General features: G+C 41.3%; 1 protein-coding gene across 1 annotated transcript in view; it reads right to left on the reverse strand.

Annotated features, from left to right (window-relative positions):
- COLQ (collagen like tail subunit of asymmetric acetylcholinesterase) overlaps positions 1–12,176 on the reverse strand; it is a 77,898-nt gene that overhangs the window by 16,491 nt on the left and 49,231 nt on the right. The window contains 1 exon segment of the mRNA XM_021071338.1: positions 7,870–7,950. Within this exon segment, the coding sequence (XP_020926997.1) occupies positions 7,870–7,950 (81 nt within the window).

The raw sequence follows: 12,176 nt of genomic DNA on the forward strand, positions 1-12,176 counted from the left end.
CGTTTTTAAGACTGCTCCAACAGAATCATTCTCAGCAGTGTCAAGAAATAGCCTTCTTGGGGTGTGCCTGCTGTGGTGCAGTGGAAACGAATCCAACTAGTATCCATCCATGAGGATGCAGGTTTGATCCCTGGCCTGCTCAGTGGGTTAAGGATCCTTGCTCAGTGGGTTAAGAAAGAAAGAAAGAAATAGCCTCATTGGCTTCAGCTCTGATGAGGACAAGACAAACACTGCCCAAGAAAAGAACTAGATGACGAAACCAACTGGCTTCTTGAACCCCAAGTGTCAAATATGGAATGCAGCAGTAGGGAAGAAAAAATTAAAAAAAAAAGATTTTTCCTTTTTCCTTCTTTTTCTGAGCCTAGTTTTTAGGAAATTGGTATCTGTGGCATCACTGTGAAGCCATGGCCATGCTGCCAACTGTAAAGCTTTAAAAATTGAATTGGAATATTGTGATTTCTTTTAATTTTTTTTTGGAACATTGTGATTTCAAAAGTCACTGGGGAAGCTGATTTAGCCAGGTGGGAGTCTATGTTTTTCCTAAGTTTACTCTGAAAAGACCAGAATTGGCTTTATAGTGTTATCAAGGTTCTGTGCCCTGGTGCACATGAGAATTACGTGGAGCTTTAAAAACAAGCCATGCCGAAGTCCCAGTTACATCAGCGTCTTTGGAAGGTAAGGCCTGGGCACTGGGGACAATGAGGGGCAAGCCTAGAACTACCACCACTGCACGTGGGGCAGTAAATCTGTATTTAATCGGCTCCCAAGACAATTCTGACATAAGCGAGAGTTTGAGGACCACTTAAAGAATGGAAATGTAAGAATGGAAAATGCCTTGTGTCCAAACACATTCACTTCTCAGCATTATATATAATTTGGTTAGGCTTCTCTTGCCCAAGCAATCTACTGGTTACTCTTTTACTAAAATCTTGTATTATGTTAAGGCAGGTTCCCTCTATACTCACTTTGGTAAGAGTTTTTATCGTGAATGATGTTGGACTTTGTCAAATGTTTTTTCTGCATTTATTGAGATAATCATGTGGTATTTGACATTTCTTTGGTTAATGTGGTGTATGACATTGAATGATTTGCATATGTTGAACCATCCTTGTGAATCTGGGATGAATCCCACTTGGTTGTGGTGCATGATCTTTTTTATATGTTGTTGGATTCAGTTGGCTAGAATTATGTTGAGAATTTTGCGTCTATATTCATCAAAGATATTGGCCTATAATTTTCTTTTTTGGTAGTATCGTCTGTTTTTTAAATTTTTTTAAATTTTTATTTATTTACTTATTTATTTTGTCTTTCTGCCTTTTCTAGGGCTGCTCCCGTGGCATATGGAGGTTCCCTGACTAGGGGTCGAATCAGAGATGTAGCCGCTGGCCTACACCAGAACCACAGCAACGCAGGATCCGAGCTGCGTCTGTGACCTACTCCACAGCGCACGGCAACACCAGATCCTTAACCTACTGAGCAAGGCCAGGGATCGAACCCGCAACCTCATGGTTCCTAGTCGGATTCGTTAACCTCTGAGCCACGACGGGAACTCCTGTCTGGTTTTGTTATTAGGGTGATGTTGGCTTCATAAGATGTCTTTGGGAGTATGCCTTCAACCTTTTGGAAAAGTTTGAGAAGGATGGGTATGAGTTCTTTGTACATTTGGTAGAATTCACCTGTGAAGCCATCTGGCCCTGGACTTTTGTTTGTTGGGAGTGTTTTTATTACATTCAATTTCATTTCTATTGATTAGTCTGTTCAATTAATCAATTTCTTCTAAGTTCAGTTTTAGGCAGGCTGTAAGTCTCTAGAAAGTTGTCCATTTCTTCTAGGTTGTCGAATTTGTTGCATATAATTGTTCATAGTATTCTCTTACAGTTTTTTGTATTTCTGCAGTAGCTGTTGAGATTTCTCCTTTTTTGTTTCTTATTTTGTTGATTTGGTTTTTTTCTCTCCTCTTCTTGTTGAGTCTGGCCAGAGGTTTGTCAATTTTGTTTACCCTTTCAAAGAACCAGCTCTTGGTTTTATTGATTTTTTTCTATTGTTTTTTGAATCTCTATTTTATTGACTTTCTCTCTGATCTTTATGATTTCCTTCCTTCTGAGGACTTTAGGTTTCGTTTGTTCTTTTTCTAATTCTTTCAGGTGGTAGGTTAAGTTGCTGATTTGAGATTTTTCTTCTTTTCTGAAGAAAACCTCTGTCTGTATGAACTTCCGCAGCATTCCATAGATTTTGAATGGTCGTGTTTTCATGATCATTTGTCTTGAGGTATTTTTTTTTTTTTGTCTTTTGTCTTTTGTTGTTGTTGTTGTTGCTATTTCTTGGGCCGCTCCTGCGGCATATGGAGGTTCCCAGGCTAGGGGTCCAATCGGAGCTGTAGCCACCAGCCTACGCCAGAGCCACAGCAACGCGGGATCCGAGCCGCGTCTGCAACCTACACCACAGCTCACGGCAACGCCGGATCGTTAACCCACTGAGCAAGGGCAGGGACCGAACCCGCAATCTCATGGTTCCTAGTCAGATTCGTTAACCACTGCGCCACAACAGGAACTCCTGTCTTGAGGTATTTTTAAATTTCCCTTTTGATTTCCTCAATGACCCATTGTTTTTTAGTAGCATGTTGTTTAGTCTCCATGTAGTCAGTTTTTTCTCATTTCTTTTCCTGTGGTTGACTTTTAGTTTCATGCCATTGTGGTAAGAGGAGACACTTGAAATCATTACCATACTCTTAAATTTGTTGAGGTTAGCTTCATGCCCCAGTATGTGGTAAATCCCTGAGAATGTTCCACATGTGCTTGAAAAAAATGTATATTCTATTTTTTTTTTGGATGTAATGTCCTTAAAATGTCAATTAAGGCTATCTTTGCTATTGTGTCATTTAGGATCTCTGTTGCCTTGTTGATTGTCTGTCTAGAGGCATTGTCCATTGATGTGAGGGGGTGTTAAAGTCTCCTACTATTACTGTATTCCCATCTACTTCTCCTTTATGTCCCTTAGTATTTGTTGTATGTATCTGGGTGCTCCTATATTAGGGGCATATATATTGATGAGTGTCATATCCTCTTCTTGAATGGATCCTTTTATCATTAAATAGTGTCCCTCTTTGTCTTTCTTTATGGCCTTCGTTTTAAAGTCCATATTGTCTGATACAAGTATTGCAGCTCCTGCTTTCTTTCCTGTCTTTTCCATTTGTATGAAATATCTTTTCCCATCCACTCACTTTCAATTTGTATGTGTCCTTTGCCTAAGGTGAGTCACATGTAGACAGCATATTATAGGCTCTTGCTTTTTTATCCAGTCTGCCACTCATCTTTTGTGAGCCACACTGTAAGCCCTTGTCTGCCACTCATCTTTTGATTGGAGCATTCAGTCCTTTGACATTTAAGGTAATTTTTGATAAATATGTATTTATTGCCATTTTAAACCTTGTTTTCCAGTTAATACTATGTTTCTCCTTTGTTCCTTTCTTTTCTGGTTGGATTATTTCCTTCTATTTTATGCTTGTGTCCTCTTCTTTTAAGTTTTTGTGAATATAATGTTTGGTTTTGATTTGTGGTTGCCCTGTTTTTCAAGGATGTTAACACTTTCCTATATCTGCTTGCTTTAGCCTGGAGAGTCATATTGGCTCAAACACATTTATTAAAAAAGAGTCTAGGTTCTCTTACTTTCCTTCCTCACACTTTAAGATTTTGAAGTTCTTTTTTAACATTTTCATGTTTGTCCTTTTGCTGTTCCTTGTGTTTATCGTCACTTTTACAATAGTTTTTTTTTTCTTTTCCTTTTAGATCTGTATACTGGCTTATTCAAGTAATTGCTTTCCTATTTCTTCTTACTTCTTTTTTAATTAGAGAAGCCCTTTCAGTATTTCTTTTAGAATGGGTTTCGTATTGCTGTAGTCTTTTAGAATTTGGTTGTTGAAGAAATTCTTTATTTCTCCGTCTAATGATACTCTTGCTGGGTAGAGTATTCTAGGCAGCAAATTTTCCTTATTTATTTATTTATTTATTTATTTATTGTCTTTTGTCTTTTTAGGGCTGTACGCATGGCATTTGGAGGTTCCCAGGTTAGGGGTCTAATTGGAGCTATTGCTGCCAGCCTACGTCACAGCCACAGCAATGACAGATCCAAGCTGTGTCTGCGAACTACACCACAGCACATGGCAACGCCAGATCCTTAACCCACTGAGTGAGGCCAGGGAATGAATCCAAAACCTCATGGTTCCTAGTTGGATTTGTTTCCGCTGCACCATGACAGGAACTCCCAAATTTTTCCCTTTTAGAACTTTGAGTATATCTTGCCACTCTCTTCCTGCCTGTAGTGTTTCTGTAGAGAAATCAGCTGATAGCCTAATGGGGCTTCCCTTATAATTAACACTTTGTTTTATTTTTATTCTTGCTGAATTTAGAATCCTCTCTTTATCTTTAACTTTTGCCATTTTTATTATAATATGTTTTGCTGTGGCCCTGTTCTGGTTCACCTTCTTTGGGGCCCTCTGTGCTTCTATATCTTGATATCTGTTTCCTTTAGATTTGGAAAGTTTTCAGACAATATTCTTCAAATATATTTTCAATCCCATTTTCTTTTTCTTCTCCTTCTGGAATCCCTGTTATGCATAGATTAGCCCACTTTATATTATCCCATAGATCTCTTATACTGCTTTCATGTTTTTTTTTCATTTGGTTTTCTGTCTGCTGTCCTGAGTGGGTGATTTCCATCATTCTATCCTCAAGTCACGAATTCGTTCCTCTGCATTATTTATTCTGCTATTCAGTGCTCTTAACTCATCTTGTGTCTCTGCAAATGAATTTTCTAATTTTTCTTGTCTCCTCCTTAGATTTTCTAGTTCCTTTCTAAAATAATCTTCATTACTGTTTATATCCACTCTTAATTCCTTCATATTCACCCTTAATTCCTTCAGTATTTTCGCTATTTCCTTTTTGAACTCAGTGTTTTTTAGACTTCAGAGGTCTGTTTTATTGCTGCTTCAGGTGAATTCTCTTGTTCTTTTTCTGGGAATGGCTTTTGAGCATCTTCATTTTGCTTATATTTTTATTATTCTGTGAGTTTAGGGAAACCAAATACTGTAGTCTTGGAGGGATATTTCTGCAAGAGTGTCCTGTTATATTGGGGGAGTTACTATTTATTTTCGATGTGGGAATCTGGCTATTTTCTCTTTCCTCAGTGTGAGCAGGCTGTTATGCCCCTGATGGGGTGTTGAGTGTGTTTCCAGGGAGAAGGAGGCAATGGGCAGGGCTAGTAGTCAGTGCCTGGTTGCTGGACTTTTGACAGTAGCAAGAACCTGCAGGAAGGTGGCGCAGGCTACTCCTAGTTGCATGGCCCTGGGAAGAGGTAATGAGCCTCAGGCAAATTTAGGAGGTGCCTGGAGCATTTCACAGTGCAGCGCAGGGCGTGTGAGTTCCCGTGGGAGTGATTTCAACAGCAGGTGGTGTTCAGTCACAGTGCCCTCCTCTGTGGTGCCCTCTGAGGTGAATGGTGGTGCCCTCTGAGGTGAATGGTGGTGCCTGTTCATGGATCACTAATGGTGGTGGGCCACAGCCACCTCTGGAGTCAGAGATAACTGGTGGTTTTCTCCCACCACCTGTAAAGCACACAAGAAGCACCCTGTCCCACTTAGCCCATGCAGGAGATACTGCACAGGCTGTTTCCAGTTGCAGGGTCTTGGGAAGTAACAGTAATCAGGCATGTGTGGGCAGTGCCCAGAGCATTTGGCAATGGCAGCCTCAGGGTGAGTGTGTTCCCAGGGAAGTGAGAGCAACATTAGGTGGTGCTTGGTTGTAGTGCCCTCTTTTTTGCTGATCTCTGAGGTGACTGGGGCCACAGGTGGAGTCTGTTTTCAGACCCCTAGTGGTGTCGGGCCTTTCCTCCCTCTGGTTTCTGAGATGACTGCTGTGGTTTGTCCCCACCACCTGTAGATCACCTAAGATCACCTAAGCATTGTGCTTAGTCCCCTGCTGCCCTTAGCCCACGCAAGGGGTGCCCGGCCACCTGTAGCCTGCACGAGAGGTGCCCAGTCTCCCATAGACCAAGCAAGTGGCCTCTTGCCACCTGTAGCCTGTGCCAGATGTGCTCCACCCTCTGAAAGTCCACACACACGTGTGCAGGGAAAGAGATTCTTATGGTGGTCCACCCCTCCTCCTCTTGCCCTCCCCAGCAATGGTGCCTTGCTTCTCCTGTGGGCCCAGACCTCCTTCTGGGTTCCCTCAGCTGTAGCTTCTGCTCCTCAGTCTGTGGCACACTGCTCCCTAGCCCCTCAGGCTGTCTCCACACAGCCAATCCTAGTCTTATCCCTGGAACTGACCTCTGGAGCCTGAGTCACAGCACCTAGGCCCTGCACATGCATCTCAGGCTGTGGTATCAGAGGCAGTGGTACAGATGGTCTGTGCATCTCTCACTCTGCTTTGTCCTCCTCAGTCCAGCTGCTGGGCTTTTCTCAGTGACTTTGAGGTCCCTCCATCTCAGCAGATCTCCCTGTTGGTAGGTGGCTTCCCACAGTGTGGGTTCCTTTCTTCTTTAACAGCTCCCTCTCAGGAGTGCTGGTCCCATCCTGATTCCTTTTCTCTCTCTCTCTTTTTTTCTTTTGTTCTATGTGGTTATGTGGAAGGTTTCTTGCCCCTTTTGGAGGTTTAAGTTCTTCTGGAAAGTTCAGTAGATGTTCTGTTCAGATCATTCAGCATGTAGATGTTTTTTATTTGATGTGTTTGTGGGAGAAGGTGGCGTGACGTCTTACTCCTCCGCCATCTTGATCCTTCCTTTTACTAAAATCTTATGCAGAATTTTTTTTTTTTTGGCCACCCTGCAGCATTTGGAGTTCTAGGCCAGGGATCAGATCTGAGCTGCAGTTGTGACAAAGCAGGATCCTTAACCCACTGTTCTAGACTGGGGATCAACCTGCATCTTAGCACTCCCAAGACACCACCAATCCCATTGCATCTCAGCGTGAACTCCCAGAGATTTTTAAAAGATGTTTAAAAATGCTTTTAATTAATTTAGTAACAAGTAAAAATGTGAATATTGTGCTTTTAAAGTTAAACATTTAGGGTACCATAACAATATATTGGCTATAAAAGGAATAAATGACTAGAAAGTCCACAGAAGCAGTAACACTGGGAGGAAGGGTACCATGGCTATGCCTGGGTGTTAGGACTTTAGATGGTTTCTTTCCAAGTTTTCTGTTTTCTCTGATGACCATATATTACATTTGTAATGAGAAAAGAGGCAAAAAGCCAATAGACTGGTAACAACAAGAGTAAGGGGCACATGTCTCATTTGAGCAAAGGAGAGAGGTTCTCTGAGGCCCTCAAGACAGCTCATGTCACGTGGTTTGACCCAAGACTCTGCCTTCGAGGGGAATTCAGGACGAAAAATTTCCCTAAACCCTGAATAGTGCCAATAAAGGGGTTCAGTTACAAAGGGGAATCCTGGTTAGGGAAAAATCACCCTATTGTTGAGACACAGGAGACCCTTGAACAGTAGGCAAATATTTGGTCTGATCCAGAACTCCAGCTGTGTCTGGGGCACTGAAGCAGAAAGCAGGTTTTCTGGCAAATGAACAGATCTGGTTTCTGCCCCCAGCTACTCTGGTTAAGCCAGACCTATTCTTATGAAGCCAAGATCCACTCCTTCCTCTGGCCTTGGACACAGCTGGAAGGTCCTCCCACTCCATCTGCCTCAAACTCTGCCTTTTCTGGAGAGCCAAGATGCCCTGGAAGGGGTGCAGCTCTTGCCCACCAGCCTAGAGGGTGCTGGAGACTGTTCCCAGAATGTCCCTGATCCTGCCTGCCCGCCCACCTTTCTGCACCCCCACCCCACCCCTGATCAGGAGGGTTTGGTGAGCCCTGGGACCCTTACCTGCTTGCCTCGTTTGCCTGGTCTTCCTGTGGGCCCCCGGTGTCCCGCTATCCCAGGCTCGCCCTTTGGCCCCATTTCACCCTGGAGAGAAGAGAAGCAACAGAGGAATGAGAGTCTGAAGAATGGGCATGGGCCCAGGTCTACCCAGTCACCAGCCACCCGGGTCATCTCCTCCATCATCCCCAGGATCTTCCAGTGGGCTGCTTGGGAGGGTGGGAGAACACCAAGGCCATGTGGAAGGGAGAGGTTTTTCATGGAAGACAAAGGGACGGAGGTTACCCTGGGAAGGGGACTTACTGTCTAAGAGAGACAGCTGCCAGGTAGCATGTATTTTGTTGTCCCAAATCCCCATCTGGAATGGCCGAGGCCTGAGGCGACTGCATTTCAGTCACATGTGCCTGGGACACCGTCTGGGGTAAATGCTCTCTCTCTTTTTAAAACGCAGTGAATTTTATTATGTTTACAGTTGTACAACCATCATCACAACCTAATTTTACAACATTTCCATCCCAAACCTCCAGCCCATCCCTCCCCCCAAACCTGTACCCTTCAGTAACCATACGTTTTTCAAAGTCTGTGCATCAGTTTCTGTTCTGCAAATACGATCATTGTATCTAGGAGATCCCTTTGTGGCTCAGTGGTTAACAAATCTGACTAGGAACCATGAGGTTGTGGGTTCTGATCCCTGGCCTCGCTCAGTGCATTGAGAATCTAGCATTGCCATGAGCAGTGGTGTAGGTCACAGATCCAATTCAACCCCTCACTTGGGAACCTCCATATGCCCTGGGTGAGGCACTAGAAAACACACACACATGCACACGCACACACACAAAAAGATCATTGTATCTTTTTTAGATTCCACATATAAGTGATAGCATATGACATTTTTGTGTGTCTCACTGTCTAACTTCACTTAGCATGATAATTTCTACGTCCATCCATATTGCTGCAAATGCCGCTATTTCATTCCTTTTTATGGCTGAGTAATATTCCATTGCATATATGTACCATATCTTCTTTATTGGCTCTTCTTTTGATGGACATTTAAGTTGCTTCCATGTCTTGGCTATTGTATATAGCGCTGCATGAACATTGGGGTGCATGTATCTTTTTGAGTCATGGATTTTCTGTGGATAGATGCCTGGGAGTGGGATTGTTGGATCAAATAGTAATTCTATTTTTAGGTTTTTGAGGAATCTCCATACTGTTTTCCACAGTGGTTGCACCAATTTACATTCCCACCATCAGTGTAATAGGGTTCTCTTTTCTCCACACCCTCTCCAGCATTTATTGATTGTAGACTCTTTAATGATGGCCATTCTGGCTGGTGTAAGGTGATGTCTCATAGTAGTTTTGATTTGTATTTATCTAATAATTTGAGATGTTGGACATCTTTTCATGTATTTTTTGGCCATCTGTATATCTTTTTTAGAGAATTGTCTCTTTAGATTGGCCCGTTTTTTGCTGGGGTTGTTTGGTTTTTTTTTGAGCTGCAGGAGGTGTTTATATATTTTGGAGGTTAATCTATTGTCAGTGGCTTCATTTGCAAATATTTTCTCCCAATCTGTGAGTCATCTTTTTGTTTTGTTTAGGGTATTTTTGCTGTCCAAAACTTCCCTCCTTCCATCTATTTGTCTCATCTTTGATTTCTTTCATCAGTGTCTTATAGTTTTCAGAGTACAGGTATTTTGTCTCTGTAGGTAGGTTTATTCCTAGGTATTTTATTCTTTTTTATGCAGTGGTAAATGGGATTATGTCCCTAATTTCTCTTCCTGATTGTTCATTATTAGTATACAGAAACATAGTCAATTTCTTTTTCTTTTTTGGCCTCCCCACAGCATATTGGAACTCCTGGGCCAGGGATCAGATCCAAGCAACAGTTGTGACCTAAGCTGCAACTGTGGCAATGCTGGATCCTTAACCCACTGTGCCAGGCCAGGGATTTAACCTTTGTCCCAGAGCTCCCAAGATGCTGCTGATCCCCCTGCACCACAGCAGGATTCCTAGAAATGTAGTCAATTTCTGTATATTAATTTTGTATCCTGCAATTTTACCAAATTCATTGATGAGCTCTAACAGTTTTCTGGTAGCATTTTAAGGATTTTCTAGATATACTATGATGTCATCTGCAAACAGTGATCGTTTTATTTCTTCCTTTCCAATTTTGATTCCTTTTATTTCTTTTTCTTCTCTGATTGCTGTCACTAGGACTTCCAAAACTATGTTGAAGAGTAGTGGCGAGTGTGATATCCATGTCTTGTTCCTCAACTTAGCGGGAAATCTTTCAGCTTTTCTCCTTTGAGAATGAATGTTAGCTGTGGGTTTGTCATATATGGCCTTTATTATGTTGAGGTAGGTTCCCTCTATGCCCACTTTCTGGAGGGTTTTTATCAGAAATGGGTGTTGGATTTTATCAAAAGCTTTTTCTGCGTCTATTGAGAGGATCATATGGTTTTTATTCTTCATTTTGTTAATGTGGTGTATCACACTGATTCATATGTGGATATTGAAAAATCTTGCATCCCAGGGATAAATCGCACTTGATCATGGTTTACAACCCTGTTAATATCTTTCTGGCTGAATCAAGAAGAAATAGATCAACTGAACAGACAAATCACTAGAAATGAAATTGAATATGTCATAAAAACACTCCCTACAAATAAAAGTACAGGGCCATATGGCTTCACAGGTGAATTCTACCAAACATACAAAGAATATCTGGTGTTCATCCTCAAACTTTTTCAAAAGGTTGAAGAAGAAGGAACACTCCCAAAGACATTCTATGAGGCCACGATCACCCTAATTCCAAAACCAGGCAAAGATACCACCAAAAAAGAAAACTATAGGCCAATATTTTTGATGAATAGAGACACAAAAATTCTCAACAAAATTTTAGCCATCCGAATCCAACAACATATAAAAAAGGTCATACACCACAACCAGGTGGGATTCATCCCAGGTGCACAAGGATGGTTCAACATATGCAAATCAATCAATGTCATACACCATGTTAACAAAAGAAAAGTCAAAAACCACATGACCATCTCAATAGATGCAGAGAAAGCATTTGACAAAGTCCAACATCCATTCATAATCAAAACTCTTACCACAATGGGTATACAGGGAACATACCTTAACATAATCAAAGCCATTTATGACAAATGCACAGCAAATACAACACTCAATGGAGAAAAGCTGAAAGCCTTTCCACTAAAATCTGAAACAAGACAAGGATGTCCACTCTCACCACTGTTATTCAACATAGTACTGGAAGTCCTAGCCACAGCAGCCAGACAAACAAAAGAAATAAAATGTATCCAAATAGGAAGAGAAGAGGTAAAACTGTCACTGTATGCAGATGACATGATACTAGATATAGAAAACCCTAAGGACTCAACCCAAAAACTACTTGAACTGATTAACAAATTCAGCAAAGTAGCAGGATGTAAGATTAACATTCAGAAATCAGTCACATTATTGTATACTAAAAATGAAATATTAGAAAAGGAGTAAAAAAATACAATACCTTTTAAAGTTGCACCCCAAAAAATCAAATACCTCGGAATACACCTGACCAAGGAGTTGAAAGCCTTATATGCTGAGAACTATAAAACATTAATCAAGGAAATTAAAGAAGATACAAAGAAATGAAAATATATTCCATGCTCCTGGGTTGGAAAAATTAATATTGTAAAAATGGCTATACTACCCAAAGCAATCTACAGATTCATTGCAATTCCTATCAAATTACCCATGACATTTTTCACAGAACTAGAACAAACAAGCCAAAAATGTATATGGAATCACAAAAGACCCAGAATTGCCAAAGAAATTCTGAGGAACAAAAACCAAGCAGGAGGCATCACTCTCCCAGACTTCAGGCAATATTACAAAGCCACAGTCATCAAGACAGTGTGGTACTGGTACCAAAACAGACATATAGACCAATGGAAGAGAATAGAGAACCCAGAAAGAAGCACAGACACCTATGGTCAATTAATCTTTGACAAAGGAGGCAAGAACACGGAATGGGAAAAAGACAGTCTTTTCAGCAAGCATTGCTGGGAAACCTGGACAGCTGCTTGCAAATCAATAAAACTAGAACACACTCTCACACCATGCACAAAAATAAACTCAAAATAGCTTAAAGACTTAAATATACGACAGGACACCATCAAACTCCTGGAAAAGAATATAGGCAAAACATTCTCTGATATCCACCTTATGAATATTTTCTCAGTCTCCCAAAGCAACTGAAATAAGAGCAAAAATAAACCAATGGGACCTAATCAAACTGACGAGGTTTT

This window comes from Sus scrofa, chromosome 13, assembly GCF_000003025.6.
Source record: "Sus scrofa isolate TJ Tabasco breed Duroc chromosome 13, Sscrofa11.1, whole genome shotgun sequence".
Lineage (NCBI taxonomy): Eukaryota > Metazoa > Chordata > Mammalia > Artiodactyla > Suidae > Sus > Sus scrofa.